The sequence below is a fragment of the Acomys minous genome (genome assembly GCF_964271855.1).
Source record: "Acomys minous genome assembly, chromosome: 6".
NCBI classification, from domain to species: Eukaryota; Metazoa; Chordata; class Mammalia; order Rodentia; family Muridae; genus Acomys; species Acomys minous.
Genome location: NC_140487.1, coordinates 79,780,790 through 79,802,887, shown reverse-complemented (window position 1 = coordinate 79,802,887; position 22,098 = coordinate 79,780,790). Strand labels below are relative to the sequence as shown.

The 22,098-nt window shown below is 43.6% G+C and overlaps 1 protein-coding gene across 1 annotated transcript in view; it reads left to right on the top strand.

Moving 5' to 3' along the window:
- Positions 1–22,098, top strand: part of JAK1 (Janus kinase 1) — a 127,757-nt gene that overhangs the window by 73,394 nt on the left and 32,265 nt on the right. Inside the window, exons 2-6 of the mRNA XM_084784428.1 lie at positions 7,993–8,074; positions 10,454–10,652; positions 14,623–14,746; positions 19,419–19,572; positions 21,856–22,019. Coding sequence (XP_084640554.1) covers positions 8,069–8,074; positions 10,454–10,652; positions 14,623–14,746; positions 19,419–19,572; positions 21,856–22,019 — 647 coding nt within the window. The 5' untranslated portion in view covers positions 7,993–8,068. The remainder of the gene's footprint in view (positions 1–7,992; positions 8,075–10,453; positions 10,653–14,622; positions 14,747–19,418; positions 19,573–21,855; positions 22,020–22,098) is intronic.

Sequence of the window (22,098 nt, the reverse complement as noted above, 5' to 3'; positions counted from 1 at the left end):
CCTGTCCTTCGCCCCAACCAAAAAGCAGGAAAAGTAAATGGAGTGGCTGGTCAACTGAAGGGTTGTCTGCTAGGCAAAGGCTGTTGAAAGAGTGATGGAGATAGGTATGCTGTAGACCTCCGTGGAACTCACCACAAGGTCGCAACATGTCTTATTAAATTGGTTTTCATAAGTGCAGAGTGGAGAGTGTTTGTCATTTGAAGGACAGATGTTTCTGGATACCTTTTCTAGTTAGTTGGAAAGAAATAATTGAAGGCGTCTAATTATGATACTACTTGCCGTCCAGAAATCAAAACTCAGTGGCCCTTCCCATAGTTCCTGTTGATAACCACGCTAGATTTTTTTTTCTCCCTTTTCAATGGGAATATGGTCAGATTTGTGACCAGATGCAAACTAAAGAACTGGAAATTAGAGCTTGTTAAGTTCTGTGAGACTCATTGGGAAGTGATGTGGGGCTCTGTTGGAAAGGTCGGAGTCTGGCAAGTCGAGATTGCCAACTGAGCTTGGTCTTTTTTGACAGACTCCCTTTCTCAGGGGCAGAACCTGGGTGTGTGGAAATACAGCATTGGTAAGGACAGGGGTAATTGGCAGAACTTAAAATGGGTCTCCATACTTTGAGATGTAGTTTCCAGCTCTCTGTGGGACTATGGTATGACCATAGAAGTTAACTGTTTAGGAGGGGACACTGGTGGAGACTGAGTTCTCCTGTGCCCAGTTTCCACCCAGCCAGTTATGTTGTAGTGTCTTTAGCTTCCTGCTGTGGGGCACCAGAGTAAGTATGGCTTGCTGTTTCATGCTCAGCTGAGCAGAGACACATATTAAATAAAGATGGGAATACAGGATAAATTTTATTCTTGGTAACTTTGTTGAGTATTTTATACTAGTGATTTTCAAACTGTGTATGAATTCATGCTCACTAGTGGACTGTCAAATCTACTTCACATTTTAAAAAGTGTATTAGATGAAAGAAAATAGGGTAACATTTAAAATAGTGACTAGCACACAGTGAAGATAAGACTTTACTTGTTTGCTTCCTTTTTGGATTTTTGAAACAGGGTCTCACTCTGTAGCCCAGGCTGGCCTCAAAGCTTACTGTGTAAGACCCGGAGGCCTTGCCTAAAGCAAGCGAGCAAGCAAACAAAACAAAAACAAAAACAAAAACAAAAGAAAGGGAGACCTCAAACTCTTGGCAAGCCTCCTGCCTCTGCCTCCTGAGTGTGGAATTGGCGGCATGAGCCACCTTGCCTGACAGAAGCTTCCTCCTATGAAGCCCATGAGTGTTATAAGATGTGTTTCTCAATTCAGTCACAGTCCCTACAGAGTGAACTGTGGCTGTGCTGTAGGAGTGGGCATGGCCTAGAGGGCAGAAAGGGGTCTCAGCTCTGCCTGCTGCGGCAGCTGGAGGCCTCACTGTGTTCCATATTGCACCAGTGTCATCTGCTCAGGGCTCTGCCTGCAATTTAAGGGTGGTACCTTGGGCTGTGTGTGTGGTTCAGTGGTGGAGTGTGTTTGCTTTGACTGGGTTTAATCTCCAGCCTGGAAGGAAATAAAAGTATAATCATAAACATTGATCATAATTTCCTGACTGAGAATTGCTTGGAGTCTCTATAGGCAAAACTTTCTTTCCCTTTAATTTTCTCTTACTTTTTATTTTTAATCCAAATATATTTTGAGGCAGTAGTCAAGGTCCTTTAGAGCACAGGCTGAGTAGATGTTATGTTTGGGATTTTCCAGCAGGTGATCTGTCTGCATTGCTTGCATGATCTCCTTAGTGGTCTTCCACAAGCTTCAGGGTTGAGGTGCTCTGCTTTCTCCTTCTGGGTACTAAGTTTTCAGGGCATGTGCAGGAAGCAGAGTCCCCCCTAGTGATGGCAGATGACCCACGGTGGTGGTGGCAGCAACGGTGGCCTTCCCTCAACCCTCATTCTCACTCTCACTACCTGAGAATGCCAAGTGCCTAAAGTCATGGTTTCCTTTAGGCTTTGCCAAGTAAGCAAGGCTCTTTGTCCTTGGTTTCATGACAGTGCCGAAATTACATTAGTGAAAAATTGTGTCAACTTGTGGCACAGCATAGTTTTTCGCATTTGCTTTATCCCCTGCCCCCCAGATGTATACACTTGTTCATTTGAATGTGCGCATGTGTGTGTGGAAGGCAGAGGTCAGCTCCAGGCATCATCTCACCTAGGCTGGCCAGTGAGTGTCTCAGTCTGCACTCCTCCTGTGATTGCCTTGCAGCCATGCACTACCGTGCCCAGCTTTTACATGGGTGCTGGGAATCTGAACTGAGGTCGCCATGCTTATGGAGCAGACACTTTTGATAACTGAGCCACACCCCCTTTAAATCTAAACAAATTTAAACCCTTGAGTAAATTTAACAGAAACTGACCGAATGGCTGTAAAGCTTTTAATGTTAACACAACATTAGGGAAATCTCCAATCATCACAACAATTGTGCAGAATAGTCAGCTTTGTAATTACTGTTTTATATTGGAAACAGAAACTCAGAGAGGTTAAGGAAGTACCCAAGGTCACACAGGAAGTATTAGATCTGATTGGTTAGCCCAGGTTGGGGTGACTAGAGGCCCGGAGCTCTGACTGCTTCCATCTGTAGAGACTTAGAGCTCGTCCAGTACTTTTTCACCATGTAGAATTTGAGTCCTGAGATCTTAGGAGGCTTACTGGCTAACGCATGACCATTTTGCACCCTCCCGCACTTTTCCATAACATCTGCTGTCTCCTGTTTTTTTCTATGAGCTCCTCCTGGGTACTTCTGGCCTAAACACCTGCTAGTGCCATGCTAGGGATTTTCCCTTCTTCTGGCCCATTTCTAGAACAGTTGCATACCCATCTGCCTGTTTAGTTTTGATTTTTCCAAGCTGGGAGCTGCTCCTCTCCCAGGTGGCTTCCCAGACCCAGCCTCACATTATGCCTCTTGATGGCACAGTCCCTACTATCAGTTTTTGACATCCGACGACGTCCTCTTCCAGCTGCTGAGGCTCCTGTTTGTCTTACCAGCTGGAAATAGACCGAAAGGTTTTGCTGTGCATGCATGCAAAGTCTCTGCTCCTGTTTTGTCTGTAGATCCCTTGCAGCCTGCATCTTTTCCGGAAAGGAATGAAATGCCAGCCAGGGCACTCACTGCACAGGGAGTTGTGCCACTCATGGCAGTTGAAGGGACGGCGAAGCTCCAATATGATCAAAGATCCAAAAGCGCCTTTTAGGGACAAAACATGTAAATACAAGCCAGGTTTCATTGTTACGCTGCAGGGGCTTCACAAGTACGTTTGATGAGTGTTTAAGAAGTGCTGACAGAAATACAAGGTGTCTGTGTCCATCCGTCATCTCCCTTCCAGCCCCACACCCCTGTTATAGAGATAAGACCTCATTATGTGGTCCAGGCTATTGGAACTTGCTTTTTAGCTCCGGGTGGCTTCAGCCTCATGATCCTTCTGCTTCTTCTTCCCAAGTGCTGGCCTGACAGGCTGTGCTGCCAGGCCTGGCCCTGCTTCCTCCTTTTGAGTATCCACTTCTGCCACCATACTTTTGACTCTGAGGAAGACAGTGGAAATGGCTTCACTAAATCTTATCATGGTCTCTGTAATAGCATTATAGATACATTAGTGGTAATTAGTTTAAAAGAAGGAAAAGTAAAGAAAAATCGAGCTGCATAGCATCCTGATGCAGTGTGGCTTTTAGGAAGACACTGACTGACTTTAATTAAACAAAGTACTGTTTGCTCAATCAGAGACTTCCTCTTTAGCTAAAGCAGGCTCTCTGGAAACAAGGCAGAGCCCGACCCATTGACTTGGCATTGATCATTTGTTCATCCCTAGAAGTTTATTGTAAACGAAGAGGCATTTACTGTTGTGTGGTATTCCTGGAATCGCTGCTATAGTTAGAAGTGAGTGATTCTGTGTGACAGGAATGGCATATAGAAAAGCTATAATTCTGACTCGCTGACAGGAAAAAAAAGTACAAAGTTTTGTATTTCTATTATGTCATCCTTTTGGCTGTAATCCAGCAGCTTTACAGTATCTTGCTATGCTCTCAGCAGAACATTACCCAGGTCTCAGCAAAGTGCTGGGGTCTTGGGAGAGACAGAGAAAGTCTCTCTGGTGCTGTGGGTGGGAGGCAGTGGTGGTGCAACTGGAAGACAGCAGATGGTTTTCCTGACCCGTGTGTGTGAGGACCTTAAGAAAGCTTCCTGTCCAGGCAAGGTAGGCCTGTGCTGTGTAACTGGAGTACTGCTGTGCATCCAGGGTGGCAGTGGTGCTGGAGCTGTGGGCTGGAGCACACTCAGGGTGGGACAGTTTAGTGACTTTGCTGCTCTTGTTTGTTTTGAGACAAGATCTTGCTATGTTGACCAGGTTGACCTCAACTTACTTTCTAAGCTAGGCTGGAATTTGTGATCTTCTAAGCCTCCTGGGTGCTGGATTATAGGCCTATACCACCACACCCAGTTTAATGGCTTTCTTTTTGACAGTTCTTTTAGAAGGCTTGCAGTGAGATCAGTGTGCTGGGTGGATATTAGACTGAAAACTACAAGAAAAAAAAAAAAGAGGAGACTGGGGTGGTGGTGATTGTAGGGTGATTTCTTGCCCCGTGGAAAGGGTAAGGTTCTTGAATCAGGAGCCACACATTAGGACTCTTCTCACTCATACTGATTAGCTAAACATAGCTCAGAGTTTCTACAGATTGAAGAGCCACAATTTACTCTGTCATAAACTGTGAAGTCACTTTGTGCACCTTGAGGCCCCTCCTTCATTAGAACTACATCAGTAACCATAATCAGGTGACAGAAATTATGGTCAATATCAAGAGTATGCTGAGAGTTGAAGTCTGTTGGGTGCTTTATGTGTGATGTTTAGCTCCTGCCAGTCCTGTGAGATAAATGCTATTTTTATCTCCTTACTTGGGCTGGGAATATTGAGGTTCAGGGATGTTAAATAATTTGCCTGGGAAGCCAGATTCAAGTGGTCCAGGTCAGTAGGACTCCAGCCTTTGTAACCTCCCCTCAGCAGGCTGGACTTCAGAATGTGGGACCAGGCTTCTGCTTATTCGGTGGCTCTATCCAGCAGCTTCCCAGCCAAAACCACTCAAAATTTTATATATGAATTATGTATATTTCATTTTCTCTGAGTTTTTCAACATTATGTTGAAACTTTCTGCTTTAGAAAGGTTTTGATTACTTAAAATAACTCATGGTAGATAAGATAGTATTTTTTTGGTCTGAAACTCAGTATTTAGAACAGGCTAGACTCGATAACTCAAAGAGAGTCTCCTGCTTCTGCCTCCCAAGTGCTAGGATTAAAAGACATGCACCATAGCGCCTGACAAGATGGTGTCTTTAGTGAAAATTCCAAATACATGCAGTGTTTAATTTAGATTCTAACCATTTTAGACATCACTCAGTCTTTTTGCTACACACATCTGGCAATGGTCTTTGGCTTAGACACACTCTGATGATAGCATTCTGGAACAATACAACTGTCTAGTTCAGTCTCTATTTTGCCCTCCATCTAAAACCTAGTCATCTCCTACACAAATATTAACACTTCAGGAGCCATCAGAATTCTCATAGAGAAATTGCTGGAGCTTTGCCTGTTTGGGAATCATTTTGCGTTGGGTGTGTTCTAAGTCACAAAACTGTTTTCTTTGTTTTACTTGTCCATCAGTCAGAAACTATCAGAGCTGCTTGCCGCTTACATAAGACTGTGATAAAGAATTTGAGAAATCTGTAGAACTTCTCTGATTTCTCCCCTGCATAATCCAGCACCTTCAGACCTGGGCTACATGGCAGCCGTCTGTCACTGAGTGAAGACTACTTCTTCTTGCCTGTGTAGTAGGGGGAAGAGGTCACACCTCTCACCAGGCACTGTGGGTTGTTCAACCTTATTGTTCCTACTTTCTAAGCTTCTTGACATTCATTTGAAATCCCTGTAAAGGGTGTTTTCTAAATGATGTTTTATGATTCCTGCTGGTCTGTTTTTCTGGCACTGAAGACTTTCTCTTGTAGTCTCAGTTTCCCAAACCTGTGTAGATTTTGCTCCTTTTCTGCTTTCGCTACAAGTGATCAGGTAAGTCATAGGCTGCCTTTTTTGACAGTGCTTCTTGCATGAAGCACCGGACAAATGGAACCCCAGAATTACTTGTCATCACAAACAGGGCAGCCATCCTCTCTTGTAAGTAGATCCACAGTGCTTTGAACAGCTTAGTACAGGTCCTAGCATGTCTCTTAAATGCTGTGCGACTTATTTTTTATTATTAGAATGTCAGTTCTTTGAGAGTTCATTATATTAACTGAGCAGACAGAACATCAGAGTAAATTGCGTACTGTCTAAGAATCCCGTAGCTAACTACGGTCCTCAGAGTTCAGGCTGTCTCCCTGATCTGAGCTACCGTACTGTCTGCCCAACAGTACTGGAGGTGAGATACACTGATTCAGGGTAGTGCTGTTTGCAGCAGATAACAAGAGTGGTAAACCAAACTTCTCATAGTTATAGGTTGTCAGGACTGGTTGTAGGAGCAGGTTAGTGACTTTTGTCTGGCCCTTAAAGCTTGTGTGAAGCCCAGAGATATTCTGACTCTTGAGATTAAGTAGTGTATGGCCCAGTTGTACATATTGAAAAGCTTTAAGTACTAAAAAGGATTATGCAATAGTTCCCATGGAAGTAACTTCGGCCTGGCTGGACTATTAAAATCTCTGCTGCTTTAAAGGGCTCTGAGTCTCTGAGGCTTTCCTGGTTTGGGGCATGTTTCTTTATGTTTGAAAGCAGAGTCCCTGGTCAGGGTTCATAGCAAGTTTTGTCCATGCAGCTGTGTTCTTAGAAAGTTTTGCCTATGCCCTGTGTGAAAAGGAACAAGTTGCCAAATCAAAGTTGTCACATCAAAATTCACACTCTTATTTCTTGCCTGGCCTATGGTTATTACTTTTTGAAAACTTATTTTATTTTCTGTGGATTGGATATTTTGCTTGAGTATATGTTTGGGCATCTTGCATCTCAGAAAAAGGTTAGGATCCCCAGGGACCGGAGTTACGGATGGTTGCGTGACACATGTGGGTGCTGAGCACTAAACCCAGGTCCTCTGCAAGAACAAATGCTCTTAACCACTGGGCAATCTCTCCAGTGTCCACCATCATTACTTTTACTAAAGCCTCTGCCATTGCAGAAAGGGTTATTCTGCTGTCCCTAGCCTGTCACCAAGTGGGTGAGAGGACACAAGAGGTAGCACGCTGTAGCCCTTACTCTCCTGCTCTTGGGTTTTTATTTGTGTTGCTTCCCATGCTGACGCTATGAGCTGGAGAGAGCTACTGCTACCCCACCTTCATATTTCTCTTCCTAGTCTCTGTCTGCTATGTACTGTCCAGGGCTGCGCTTATATATAAGCAGATTCTGATAAGATATGCTTAGTAATAAAGAGAAGCCAACTTTGAATCCCTAAGTTGATAGCTGTTTGTTGACAAAACCACTTTTTAGGAATGAGCACCTTTGTCATCTGCACTGTCACTCACAGTCAGGAGAGAGGTGTTGAGAGCTGTTCTTAAGGACAGAGCACTTTACACCAGGAAGCAAAGTTCTACCTTCTTTTCTTGGAGCAATGAAATATCTTTGACCCTGGGTGTGGTGGCACACGCCTTTAATCCCAGCACTCGGGAGGCAGAGGCAGATGGATCGCTGTGAGTTCAAGGCCAGCCTGATCTACAAAGCAAGTCCAGGACAGCCAAGGCTCACAGAGAGACCCTGTCTGGAAAAACCAAAACCAAACCAAAACAAAACAAAAAACAAACAACAAACAAACAAACAAAAAACAAAAAAAATCTTTGATTTTTCTACATAGGTTGTCTCTGCTGACTTAGTGTCTCTTCAGTCATCACCGTTCTTCTAAATGCATTTCCTTATATATGTAGATTCTGCTGTTTTCTTAATGAAAATACTCTCTTATTTTCAAATCTAATTACCTCTGATTTAATTGTTTTATTTTTGTCTCTAGGTCAGGTCTGAATGGGCTTTGGAAAGTAAAGAAGAAAATCCGGTCTGCTTTCCCGGGATACTGGACAACCGAATAAATGCAGGTATGCACATTTGCCTTTCTCTGTTGTTTTCAAAATAAGCAGGGCCTCACTTTGTGGCCCAGACTGGTTGTGAGATTCTCCTGTCTCAGTGTTGAGATTAGGGCTGAACTATTACGCCTGGCCTTGAACTGTGACCTTCAGCCTGTAGTACTGTCTGTGCTCTGGTCTTTATGTCTGTCGGTCTGTCTGCCTCCCAATTAGCCTGTCTGCCTGTCCACCTATTTAATTGGTATATTATTTATTCCCAGTGTTGGATATGCTGGCTTAAACAATATGTTGACACCAAAGCCCCAGGAAGTAAAGTTAAGTTTTCATGTAATCTCTCCTGGATAGCACTACTGTTAACAGTGTGTCCTCTGTTCCTCTAGGCTGCTGTGCATAGTGCATTACTCCAAGGCTCCTAACGCACCTGTTATGCTCTTTCACTTCGTGTTGTCCATATTGGTTATGTGGTTCTGCGTCTTCATTTTCAACTGCTGTGGAAACATATTGTACAGTGTGCCCTCTCTTGTCAGAAGTTGTCAGTGGGTATTTCTATTGCTTATAGCACTGTGATTTGTACATAAACAGTTTGTGTGTCTACATGATTATTTCTTTAGAGTTAAGATATAGCTTATAGTCTTTGAATTCTTCTTTTGTTGTGTCCACAAAAAATCTCTAAGAGAGTGGTTTGGTTTTTGTTTTGTTTTGTTTTGTTTTGTTTTTGTCTTGTGCTGACTGTGAAGCAGGCCTAAAATACTGTTGATTTCTATTTTGTTTTTTCAGGGTGATCAAGTTAGAGTCTAAGTGATCAAGTTAGAGTCTAAGTGCTGGGCTTTCGCCTGCTTATGTGAACTATAGAATAAGTCATTTACTTAGTTTTTGCCCTGATTTCAAGTAGATTCTGGGTTTTAGATTATTTGGGATATTATAAATTAAAATGGAATCCCTTTGATTTGTAACAGTGAGACCCATACCTGGGGGGTGGGGAATATTCCCTTTATTCACTTCCTATCACCACAACAGCTAATAGACTAAGCAAATGGATTTGGTGCTGAGGGCTATGACAGGATGTGCTGTGTAAGACTCTTCATGTTTGGGGATTTATCCTCTTCCAAGTGCCCACTGCATGCAAGCCTCTGTACTTCATACTGGATATACAAAGATGAATTTAGCTGTTACGCTCAGGGAATTCACAGCAGACAGGTAAATACATACAATGGCCATATTACCTTGTGGCTAGTGTGACACGTTTGGGAGCACAGGAGAGATGGCATCCAGCTTAAGGGTACAATGGGGGCTTAGTGAAGGCTTCTGGGAGGAAGTGCTAGTTCTAGCAAGTGTGCTGGTTTCTGAAGAGGATTGAACTTTGCTGTGAAAGCTAAGAGGTGAGTGTATTTCAGTAGTGGGATCAGTATGTGTGAAGACAGCACCGCGAGCAGAATGGGTCCGAGCCAGGGGACAGAGCTACCTAGTGGCTTGGGTTTCAAGCAGGTAGAAGAGAGGAGATGGGGTGAGAGGGCCAGCTACCTGGGAGATAAGGGGCTGTTTCAGTTTGAGACTAGTCTTCAGATAATGGGCAGCTAGTGGAGCATCTGATCTGTGTTACAGAGATAATACTTGGGCGCTTAAGTGAAGCTTGGCCTGGCAGGAAGGAAGGAAGTAGTTTGGGGGCAGGAAAATGGTTGGGAGGTCACTGGTGTTGAGTAAGGGCTGGAAGGATAGGTGGGGTTCCCCTTGCTCTTTTCCCCCGTTGCCCTTGCCCTAGACTCAGTGCCTGGGACTGCTGCTTTGGCCCAGCCCCACTTGTTTTGAAGGCCTTGTGAGTGATTTTCTTGCAAAAAATTACAAGATGCCTGTCCTCTTGCTCCCTCCAGGTGACAGGGATCTGTTCCAGTCATCACCTTTCATGGCCTTTCCGTGTGATTATAAGAATGTATAAGTAGCAGTCACTTGGTGTGCACTGCCTCAAATGAGGACACCAACACTGAGACAACATGGTCCGTGTCTTCACCAAGTTTGCTGTTCTGTAATGGAAAGACCGAGTCTTTCCGTAGGTTACTTATAAGTTATGTGATCCCAGCAGAGGCAGTAGTAGTCTAATTATGTGCCAGCACTTTATCATCGGTGACTCCAGACGAGAACTTATTTTTCAATTAGTTTGCAAATAAAGAAAGAAAGGAAATCATGCCTAAGCTCATTCTGATTTTGAGAATATGGCTTGACCACTTAGTTACTGTGCATAATTAATTATTTCTATAGTTTCATCTCTTAAAAGCCCTCACCTAGTTGATATTCAGAAAGAAAAAGGGTAGACGTTCTCATCCAATATCACAGACACCAGCTTCATAGCAAACAGCACGTGGAATGACTGCGTTGTCTTATCTTCCTTCCCCACAGTATCTAAATATAAAAGAGGACTGCAATGCCATGGCTTTCTGTGCTAAAATGAGGAGCTTCAAGAAGACCGAGGTGAAGCAGGTGGTCCCTGAGCCAGGAGTGGAAGTGACCTTCTATCTGTTGGATAGGGAGCCCCTCCGCCTGGGCAGTGGAGAGTACACCGCCGAGGAGCTGTGCATCAGGGCCGCCCAGGAGTGCAGTGAGTACTGGCTGCCGGGCTTGGGCCTGGAGGGGTGCATTGTCTAGAAGTACTTGTGGAGTCTCTCCTCTTTTTATTTCTTCTGAGAACAAGGTGTAAGTTTTGGAAGGGAAGATTCTGCCTATTTCTTAATCTTGGACTTTTTCTTCTCACCGAAACATGGTGTATTTCTCCTTTATCGTTTATGAGCTAGTATAGATTACCAAGAATGGCCCTTGCTTTCTGGGAGTCTCAGTCTTGGGAGACAGGCTCATTTTATAGTTCAGGCTGTTCTAGAACTCAGTATAGAGCCCAGACTGGCCTCAAAGCTGTATTTCTCCTGACACCCGAGTATGTGCTGGGATTGCACATATTTACCACCACATCCAGACAAAGCTCGATTCTCTTCTTTCACATCTCTGTAATTGGAATGACATTAACACTAGCTGAGATGCTGTGTAAATCACCCAGTGCAAGTGCATGAAATCAGTAGTACTATTTCCTAATGTGTTACTTGATTTGTTTTCGCCATGGGTTTCACCAGGTTGAAGTGAGAATCTTAGGGTTGTCTTCTGGCTTGGCCATGCTAGATTGTGAAAAGGACAGTAAGGGCGTTCATCGTCTCTTTTAAAAAGTTAGATTTGTTGATGAAAATGCATGTGTTTGAAAATGCCATGATAAGCCTTTGTATGATAACCTGAAAATTAATTAAAACACACACACACACACACAGAGAGAGAGAGAGAGAGAGAGAGAGAGAGAGAGAGAGAGAGAGAGAGAGAGCGCACGCGCACCAGAGGACCTAACAAGATAAGTGTCCTTTCATAATTCTTCCTACATGAGGTGCATAGTGTTTACCTACCTAATTTTATATGAAAGTAAAGAAAGGCCATAAAACCATAAGACAGCCACATATCTCACCCACCTAATTTACTGAAGTTCATTGGAATATACACTTAAAGCAGGTGTATTTTAGAGTTGTTAATTGTATCCCAAGAAAGCTTTATGGAGAGAATCATAATAACTCTTCTTATAGTGATGAAGTAACTCGCTATGATGCTGGAGAGCCTGGTCCATGTTCTGCCTGTGGCCTCAGCTGTGAGAGCAGCATTGTGGGAGTGTTGTAGACAGTTTAAGATCTTGCTAGTAATGTAGCTTGTCTGGAGGATGTGCTTACTTCCCAGTACACATCTTTCTGCCTAAAGTGCTTTATACACCGGAAGACCAACAAATGGGAAAGGCTTAGGTTACAGGGAAGAATGGTAGGCTCTTACTAACCTAGTACCACATGGGATGAAATGGGCTGAGCTCTGTGGCCTATGGGAAAAGGAGGTCATATTTTTAAGTAACCCCTGCTAGACAATTGTTTGTCAGAGTCTGACAATAGGGGTGTTTGTTCCTCAACCCAGTGTGTAGAGAATGGATGATATTTCTTCTGTTAACTTGAAAATACATAAACACTGAAAGTTACAGATTACAGTAAGTGGTGTTGGGACAGTGTTGCTTTCCTCATTTTTCACCCAACTGTGCTAAAGTTGATTTTTGTTTGTTTGTTTGTTTTTAGTTTTCATTGCTTCAACCCCTCAGTAGTTTGCATCTCAAGTCTGCATACTGTTAGCTGTATAATCTTGAATAAGAGTGAACAGCAGGAGGCCATAGTTTGCTATATTGTAAAATGATAAAATAATACTATTTCATTAAATATCATGGAGATTACAAGATAATAAAGGGGCTGGGCAGTGGTGGCACACACCTTTAATCCCAGTGCTTGGAGGCAGAGGCAGGAGGATCTCTGTAAGTTAGAGGCCAGCCTTGACTACAGAGTGAGTTCCAATTCATCCAAGGGTACACAGAGAAACCCTATCTTGGGGGTAAAAAGTTAATAAAGAGCTCAATAGGGGAAGGCATCTGTAGTGTGTCTTCAATCCCCAGGACTCAGAATATAGAGTGACAGTATTTGGAAAGAGAGAACCATTTTCATAAAGTTGCCCTCTGACCTCCACATGTGCATCATGAATTGTGCAAAGCCACACATATATATTACACACACAGGCACAACAATAATAAATAAATAAAAGATAAATAAAAGTGTAATGTTAATCTGATGCCTGGCATGCAGTGTTTAGTAGTATTGTTGTTATTTGGTACTTTTATATAAAAACATATCTTTGCTTTATTTGTTCCTTGCCAGTTATGGGTATGTGTGATGTTAGAGTTAGACTCATTGTAAAATTGCAGATAGTGTCACAATTTCATATAGATTATGCTTCAAATACATACATGTACATTCAAATGAGGAGCTATATAAAGAAAGGCTGAGTTTCTAAGGCCATCTTTCCAAGACCAGTTTATAAGCGCAAACCTGGAGCACACCCAAACAGTTCTGGTGTCACAGGTGCAAACCTGGAGCATACCCAAACAGTTCTGGTGTCACAGGTGCAAACCTGGAGCACACCCAAAGGGTCCTGGTGTCATAGGTGCAAACCTGGAGCACACCCAAAGGGTCATGGTGTCATAGGTACAAACCTGGAGCACACCCAAAGGGTCCTGGTGTCATAGGTGCAAACCTGGAGCACACCCAAAGGGTCATGGTGTCATAGGTGCAAACCTGGAGCACACCCAAAGGGTTCTGGTGTCACAGGTGCAAACCTGGAGCACACCCAAAGGGTCCTAGTGTCACAGGTGCAAAGCTGTTGGCTCTTGTTACCAAAGGAATATGTAACTGAAAGGAAGACTTTCTTCTTTGTTTCCTTTTTCTTTTATATTTCTTTGTGTGTGGGTGTGCATGTGTGTGTTTGTGTGTGCGTGCACATGTGTATGCACATGCATGTGTGAGCACATGTGTGGAGATCAGAAGACGACTTGCAAGAATTGGTCCTCTCTTTGTACCGTGTGGGCTCCAGGGATGGCACGAAGGTCATCTGGCTTGGTGGCAAGTGCCTTTACCCCCATAGCTATCTTACCAGCCCCAGCTCCATCTTTGTTTTGAGAGGCACAGGTTGAAGTGATGGAAGAGGACTTTGAGATGCCCAGGCACTTGTAACTTCTCAACCCAGGGAAGAAGCTGTGAGGGCAAGAAGTGGTCTTGTCAAATCACTATTATTTCGGGAGAAGCACCCTTTTTCCTGGGGTGAGGGTGGGGAGATGTTCATTTAAGCTTACTATCTCTTAGTTTGAACTTTGGCTAGAGCTAAAGATATCAGTAACAACTGATCGTTGGCATTCATATCCCTTCATCCTTCTGCTTGGACTACAGGTGTGTACTGTTTCCTGATGGGCCAGCAGCAAGGTGCTTCCCAATCTGGCTTTCCCACTAGTTATTATTAAAGGAGCAGGTAGTGGAGTAGGAAGGCACAGTACTGTTGGGCCAGCTTTGTTAAGAGATCTTCTTGCTTGTTAATGCTAATAAATACATTTATGATAGTGTACAGAGTACTTAAGTGTATTTAGTTATTAATTATAATACATTTTAATCACTGACAAAAGTCACTTTGTTTATTGGTTATCCTAATATGCAGGTTGTACACTGGCCAGGAACTTCTTTGCATACATGATGTATAATCACAGTATCAGAATTGTTTAAACAAATTATAGGAAACAGATTGAGGAATTCCTACCTTCCTCAGACATTTCTTGCCTTGTTGTGATTAAAAAGGCACAGATCAGATGGGGTCTCTGGGCCTATTTCCGAGATTGCCCTTTTATCTTTTAATCAGAATTTGGTAAGACCCCTGTAATGAGAAATGTATCGCTTTTATTTTTAAATGGATTTAATTTGGTTTGCCAGGAGCTACACAGTACATACTCCTGGGGAGCTGTGGTTCTTGAGTGATTGAAACATGAGTGAACATAGTTGAGAGGTGTATCTGCCCTGAGAGGATGCAAGGGGCCTAGATTGTTTCTGGATAGGAGAATTCCTTATTGTTGGATGTTACTCTTTGGAAATAGACGGCCAGGTGCATCTGCCTGTAACATTGTGCTCTTTCCACAGGTATTTCTCCTCTCTGTCACAACCTCTTCGCCCTGTACGATGAGAGCACCAAGCTCTGGTACGCTCCGAACCACATCATCACTGTGGATGACAAAATGTCTCTCCGGCTCCACTACCGCATGAGGTACAGCACACAGAACTGGTGCTAGGTTTCCTCATGTTACCTGGGGCCCTGAGTCACTTAGGAAGAAGTACTATTGTCATTTTATTTGCTTGTTATGAGAAGGGACGTCTTTCATGTTGGAGAGTAACTCAAAGTGAATTTGATCACCTCTACTACATTTTATAAATGTGATGAAAGAGTGTTTTGGATAGAATTCAAGCCCTTTAGCAAAGTTTTCCACATGCTGAGTCATGGTTGTAAGTTTAACATAGTGGGTTATAACCAGCTCTTTAAAAAACAACAACAACAACAAGAAACCATATACATATATATGTATATATTAAATATAAATATATTTATATTTTAAAATATATTATAAAATATAAATACACACAACATATATGGTTTCTTGTTTCTTAATATATAATACATATTATACTTTATATCCTAAGCTTATTTTATTTTAAATGTTTTGAAGTCTAAATTATATATGTATGTACTAAGTTATAATATAATATATATTTCCTATTAAAGGTTGTGGCTCAGAAGCACTCTGTATACCACCTGAAGAAGTAACAGAAATCCTCAGTCTTGCTCGCAGGGAGTGATGATTTGATCCACTGCTGAGCACTTTGGGCTCTCATTGGTTTTTATGCTCTTTTATTCTGATGGGCACTTGACTTTTTTCCCATGTTGCAAATTTTGTTAAATATCCCAAGGCCACAATAGATAGTTGATGCTTCCATCGGTGCAGACTTTTGGCTTTGTAACTGCTTCTGTAGAACTAAAAGTATTTTAGATAACAGGGAAGCACAACTAATGTGTATTTAGCCATGAAACTTATAAGTAGGTGGGGCCCTATCTGAAAAGGATATTGACTTTGTAAATATGATGAAATCGGTAGATCAGCTCAGATGCTAAGAGGGTGCCAGACCATGCTGGAAACACCTTCCAGAGTCTCTGGTCTCTGTAGTACCCCAGCTGCTGCCCCCCTTTGTATTTTGATTGTATTACCATTCCAGTCTGAGAGACGGAATTCTCCTCTTCTGGTGCTCCCCCAAGTTCTCACCTTGTGGGGAGAGCTGTGTGTCCTGTGTGTCTTACCCCAGGTTGAGAGGAGTCTTTAGATCCCCAACTGAGCCTTCGCTCTCTGTTTTGATTTGTTTTTCTCTGATCTTACTTCCCACAGCCTGGGGCTGGTTCTGAGATCACAAACGTTTGGTAGACTTGCAGCTGGAACCCTGGGCAGGGGCATGCCCTTGAGTTCTGATTCTTTCCCGGTAGGCTTGAGTCCATTATGGCAGCATTTGGCATTTATAAGAGACCTGTGCTTGCCTGATGCAACTCTCCCATTTTCCTAGTGGGAAAGCTGATGAACTGCAAAGGGAAAAGAGCCGGTAAAGTTCCACACCTAGTAACCCACCCTGGCAGTGCTGCTGCGGGTGCTCATCTTCATTCATTGGTTACCCACGGTGTTTAGCTGATCCCCTTTGTGTTAGCTGCCAGGAAGTACACCTAAGCTTCAGTTCTGTCACCTCGCCTTTATACCTGCCAGTGTGCTTCAACAGGATGTTGCTCTCTTACCACAGTCTCTTTGAAGTTGGAGAAAAGATACCACCCTAAGCTCAGCCATTCGCATTAGAGCAGTCTACAAAGAGCTTGAAAGCTGGTAATCTAGCCAGTGAAGGCCATGCAGTAAGAAAACAAGTGCTCGTGACAGTTTTAGTGGCATCCTGGCCCTGTTTTAGGAAATATTCTCGCACACATTTTCTGTTTTTACTTAATTATTTGAATGGTTATTTATGATGTATGTTCATGTAAACCAGTCATATTCTTTACTTGTTTTCAAGGAAGGAAAAAACCCTTATAAGGAAGATAACTTCTCAGTAAAATGAAACTTTAAAAACTTATATTGAGTACATTGTTTAAGTGCAAACTTAGAGTCATTTCTCTGCCATTTTCAAGGTTCATCTGTTGCACTCTCTCTCCCCATCCTGAAAAGGAGTGTGGGCTGTATGAACACTGCACTTACCCCCACTTGGTTTTAATTCTCATCACATTATCAGGATTGATGTATACAAAGCTCAATAAACAGCTCACTCAGTATTTTTTTTATCTTACAGTAAATTGACAGTTTTGAGAATTTTATGGTTACATTGGAGCTGGCCTAGTCAATAGAGAGCTTGTGAGGGCTTGAATTTGGATCCCCACCCAGCACCTGCATACAAAACCAGGCATGGTGGCATGTTCCTGTTTCTAGTTTTGCTTCATTAGCAATTAATAAGTTGTTAATATTGGTGATCATACTTTATTTTTGAGTCTAGTCTGTAACATTTCTCAGATTTGTTTGTCACCTTGCATTGGGACAATGCTAATATTCTCTGTATTGTTGTGATTTTAGTACTGAAGGGCGTACTCTCCCCACCAAGGTATCTTGCCAAGTTGCCTAGGTTAGCCTTTAACTTGCAATCTTTCTGCAGAAGCCTCCCAAATTCTGGAATTGTAAGCACTTTGCTTACCAGTGTAAAGATGTTTGGTCCTAGATGAATGTGAAAGGATATGATAGGTTGGACATTCAGAGAGTACTTGTCCTCAGTGCTTCTCTCAGCAGGCCTGCAGGGAGCGTGCCATGGTGAACTTAATGTTTGTAGCCCTGTTATGGTCCTTAGCTGGCCTGTATGCCTTCAGTCAGAGCTCTGGTAGAACCCTTGTAGCCAGTGCAGTGGATCACTCCTTACTTCCAGGGAGGAGTGGAGCCTGACCTCTGCTCCCTGGTGTGCTCCGTTCCTCCTGTGAAGAGTCCTGTAGTGACTGGGCCCACATAAACACAAGCCACAGCAGTTCTGGGTCCCCTTGGGCTCTTATTGTGATGGGAATCCTGTCTCCTAGCATGTGCATGGGAATTAAGGGGATAATCTACCATCCTCTTTGGAGACCTGGAGTAGTGTGTGCAGCTTGTGGCTCTTTCTGGGTACAAGACACATTAAAGCCCGCAGTCAGTCTCCCAGTTCTTTTCATGACCTACAGAGAATACAGTTTGTGTAAACCACTGAAAGCTGCAAAATACTGATTTTGACCTTCAAAGTAATATTTTCATCCATTCTTCTCCATGTTGATCGCTACTCCTTGAGTTTGCTCGTCATTTGTTGTTTGTCTGTCAAGCACATATTTAGCACCTGCTATGTGGCTCTGGGGATTTGGTGCTGAGCAAGACAGCTGTGGCCTCTGCTGCCCGGGAGCACTCACTTTGCCCACACTGTTTCAAGATGTGTACCTGCTTGTTTCCTTCTGTACCTTGCAGAAGCATCTTGCCTCATCCATGTGCCTGCTTACTGTTTGTGTTCTAGAGCCAGGCATGTTCACCTGTAGTCTGCAGGTTGTGTGCATCCTAGGATAATTATGAAAGTATCTGTCTAACACATTTGTAGATGATAATGTCCTGTTGCAACATCAAAAGGCTTAAACTCTAGTGTGGCGTTTATTATTCGTGACAAGTTACCTACTAATCATGGTGTTAAGGACTCACAGTGTCATCAGGGGTCCATGAAATGTGTACTTTTCATTTAAAAATCACAAGAAGCAGAGTTTAAGTCAGGTTGTAAAATATAACTCTTGACAGATATTTATAGAGGAAAAGAGAAGTGTGTGGGGACTGTGAAAGCTGCAGTGTAGTTCTGCTTATGACATGAGTCCCACTTCCTGTTGTTCTGTGTTATTGTGGGACAGGGAACTCACAGAGGGCAGAGACTGCCTGAGAGCCCTCCGGCCTGGCCTGGCGTGGCCCTATTCTTGTCTGACTTTAACAGCAGCTCTCTAGGGTGGGAGTTGTTCATTGCTTCTCAGTGACATGGTTGTTTTTCTGTCAACTTACTGGCATATTTGAGAGAGAGCCCCAGACAGAGCTGAGTCTGCAGCCTGAAGACAGCTGGGCTAGAGTAGCTCAGCCACTCTCACACAGCTCAGAAAGCAGCCTGTTTTCTTAGCAGGTGGCAGGCCAAAGTGGCTGTGAGTCAGGCTGGGAGTGTTAGGTCACCTCACCTTGATGAACTTTAGTTTTCCTCATCCACATAGAGGAAACAGTGAAGTCAACCTGGAGGTATTGCTGTTGGGATTAGGTGGCATAAGGCTTTACCATGCTGTTCACTTTGAGCATGTCAGCACACCTGATGTTTTATATTTCTCTTTAGAAGTCATACTCATTGTAAATACATCACCAATTCAATTACAGCCAGCCGAGACCTAAGAAACACTACCGTATTAGTGTTGACTGTAGGACAGAACTTGATTTCAGACATGGCGGAGCCAAATGGAAAGGTCTTGGGAAGGACAGCCAAGCAGGACTAGAGCTGTGAAGTAGCTGCTAGTTGTAGGTGTTTTGTTTTTGTTTTTGTTTGTTTGTTTTTTAATCTGGGGAGGTGTTGGGGATGTCAGAAGAGTTGTCCCCTGATCATTAGGACATTACTTTATCCTTCTGTCCCAGAGGAGGTGCTGAAGGTACAGTGTGACCGCACACTTGGGAGAGTGAGAAGGAATCCTGGCTCAGGGTGATAAGAGTTGTGTGTGCAAGGCTTGTGTCTCCAATTTCCTCAGGGCAGTTCAGCCTCAGTGTGGGCCTCTCTGGGTAGACATCTCTCCCAGGCCTTCAGTCAACGGACTCCTCTACCACAGTTGACATTGTTTTACTGTCTTTTAGGTTCTATTTTACCAACTGGCATGGCACCAATGACAATGAACAGTCTGTATGGCGGCATTCTCCAAAGAAGCAGAAAAATGGATATGAGAAGAAAAAGATTCCAGAAGCAACCCCACTGCTTGATGCCAGTTCACTGGAGTATCTGTTTGCACAGGTAGGAAACCTAAGTCAGGCCTGGAGCTTATGGGGAGTGTGAGGCCTGGTGGGGCACAGATTCCCTCTGCAGCTGTACTGGTTGCGGTTTATCGCTTGATCTGTGATATTCTTGCCCAGGTGACTGGGGAAGGCAGTGTGTCAGCCAAGGAGCTGCCTCCCAGCTATGTGCTTTCCAGGTCAATCACTTCTCTTTTATTTCCTCTATTTTCTGCCACCATATTGTCCATGTTGTTTATAAACCACATCTTTATTCATCTTGCTTTCATCATTGTCTCATTTTTTCAGATGTCCATTACAAATACTGGCCTGGCTAGTTGGTGATGTGTACGTGCAGTCACAGCATTTTGGAGGCGAAAGGCAGAGGCATAAGAACTATAGCAGAGTCGGGGCCAGCCTGGTCTGTACACATGCACTCACACACTCACGCACATAGACACACTTATTTCCAGGACAGCCATCGCTATATAGCGAGAGCTTGTCTCAGAAGGACTTATCTTTAGTGGTTTCTATCAGTTCGTTTATGTAGGATGATTTACTGCGTGTCTGTGTCTTCTTGCTTTATGCAGTTGTATTAGGCACTGGGTACTTGGGTAAAATGCTGCAGTTTCTGTGTGACCTATTGTATACGCAAGTTAGACAACAAAAAACAGTGAGTTTGTAAATGATACTGCAGAAGAAGTCCTGAGGGCTGGCGTGATGTCTCAACCTGCAATCCCAGCACTTTAAAGTCTCCTGTGAGTGTGAGGTCAGCCTGCTCTGCACAGTGAGAATCTGTCTTAGAAAAGCAAAAACAAGAGCAGAAAGGGACAGCCTTTCCGGATGGAGCCTGTGGGGCATTGTGAATGGGGAGATCTCACTAAGAAAGGAAGAGCATGGCTTCCTCTGTGCTAGAACCTCACCTTCAGCAAGGCCAGTGTTAGTCACTTGAGCTAGTTGTTAGAGTATTCATAGCCAGGCTCTCCATCTAGTCCCAAGGTCTCAGCTTCAGATATTTTCTGCTCCTCAAGCACTGTCAGTGTAGATTCTTCTCTCTCTCTCAAAACCTTGTGGAACTGACCAGTGACCCTTTTTTTTTTTTTTTAACACCTGAAAGAAAAAAGTCCTATTGTGGACAGAAGAGGAACTGCAGCTCTCTCCCCACCCCCAACAACAAAACAGAGCAAAACAAAAACATGAAACTGAAGGGCTTTCAGGGAAATGAGTGTCTCTGTAGAAACCTCTTCCAGACCATCCCTTGCCCAGGGAGAATGGCCAGGAAGTTCACTTCCTCAGGTGTGAATACCCAGCAGAGCATTGGTGCAGCTTTCACAGTGCGGAGCAAAGGTACCTTGGAGTCAGGGTCAGACCTTACCTCAGTACAGCAGTCTCAGCTCCAGCTCCCACGACTCTCTTCTTTTTTGCAAGCATCTAACTTTACTGCTTCCTGTTTCTTTTCTTCAGAATGGACTCTCCACGAGGCTAGAAATGTGCCTTCTTCATTGCCAAGTCTCTAGTGTTCATAATTTGATTCCTCCCCTAGGAGGACTCTAACTGGGCTGCGGTGAGGACTAAGGTGAAGCCTAGCCAGGGAGGTTAGGTGTTAGTTAGTGTGGGCCTGCACTGGCTCATCATTGCTCCGAACTAGGCTAGTTGTGGGTACTAGTTTTCATTCTTGTTTTGTTTATTTATTTACTTTAAGTCCCCATTGGATTGTGGAATGCGGTGTTCCTCCCTCTATCTGGGAGATAGTGTATTCTTGTGACGTTCTTCTGTATTGGAAATATAAATAACACATGTAGAACAAACTAATGGTTTGTGGTAGTGAGGCACTGTGCAATGTGACTCCTTCCCCTTTTCCCAAACCCACATCTGAAATGGAGCTGGTGCCCTGCCTACACATACACCCAGTCCTTACACTAAGCCAGCTAGAACATGTTTATGAAATGAACGCTGTCAGCCCAGTGTCACTTGTCTTCTTCTGATGCAGTTCAGACCTAATATGCACTGTGTATAGGCATTGTTTGTGTAGAAAGTCCCATGAAGGGGCTTTGTGAATTTGTGCTCTTCACCAGCACCTTGAACAGTACTTGGTAAATACTCACTAAATGAATGACTTAAGTAATCTAGCGAGAACATGTTCTTATCTGCTTCATGCCCCATTTTGGTGGAAACAGTCTTGATGCTGGAGACCCCCTGATTCCTCTCCTTACTGCGTAACATTTTGGCCAGCCCTTCTCTCAAGATCAACATGTGTGGTTCCTGAAGCTTAGGTGGTAACTCAGTTTTTCTCTTTGCTCCCAAGGGACAGTATGATCTGATCAAATGCCTGGCTCCCATTCGGGACCCCAAGACAGAGCAAGATGGGCACGACATTGAGAACGAGTGCCTGGGCATGGCTGTACTGGCCATCTCCCACTATGCCATGATGAAGAAGATGCAGTTGCCAGAACTTCCCAAAGACATCAGGTAAGCCTTCCTGCCAGCCAGAGTGACTTATGGGACATGTTACTGTTTGGGGACATCAGTTTTGAAGCAGGGTCTTGCC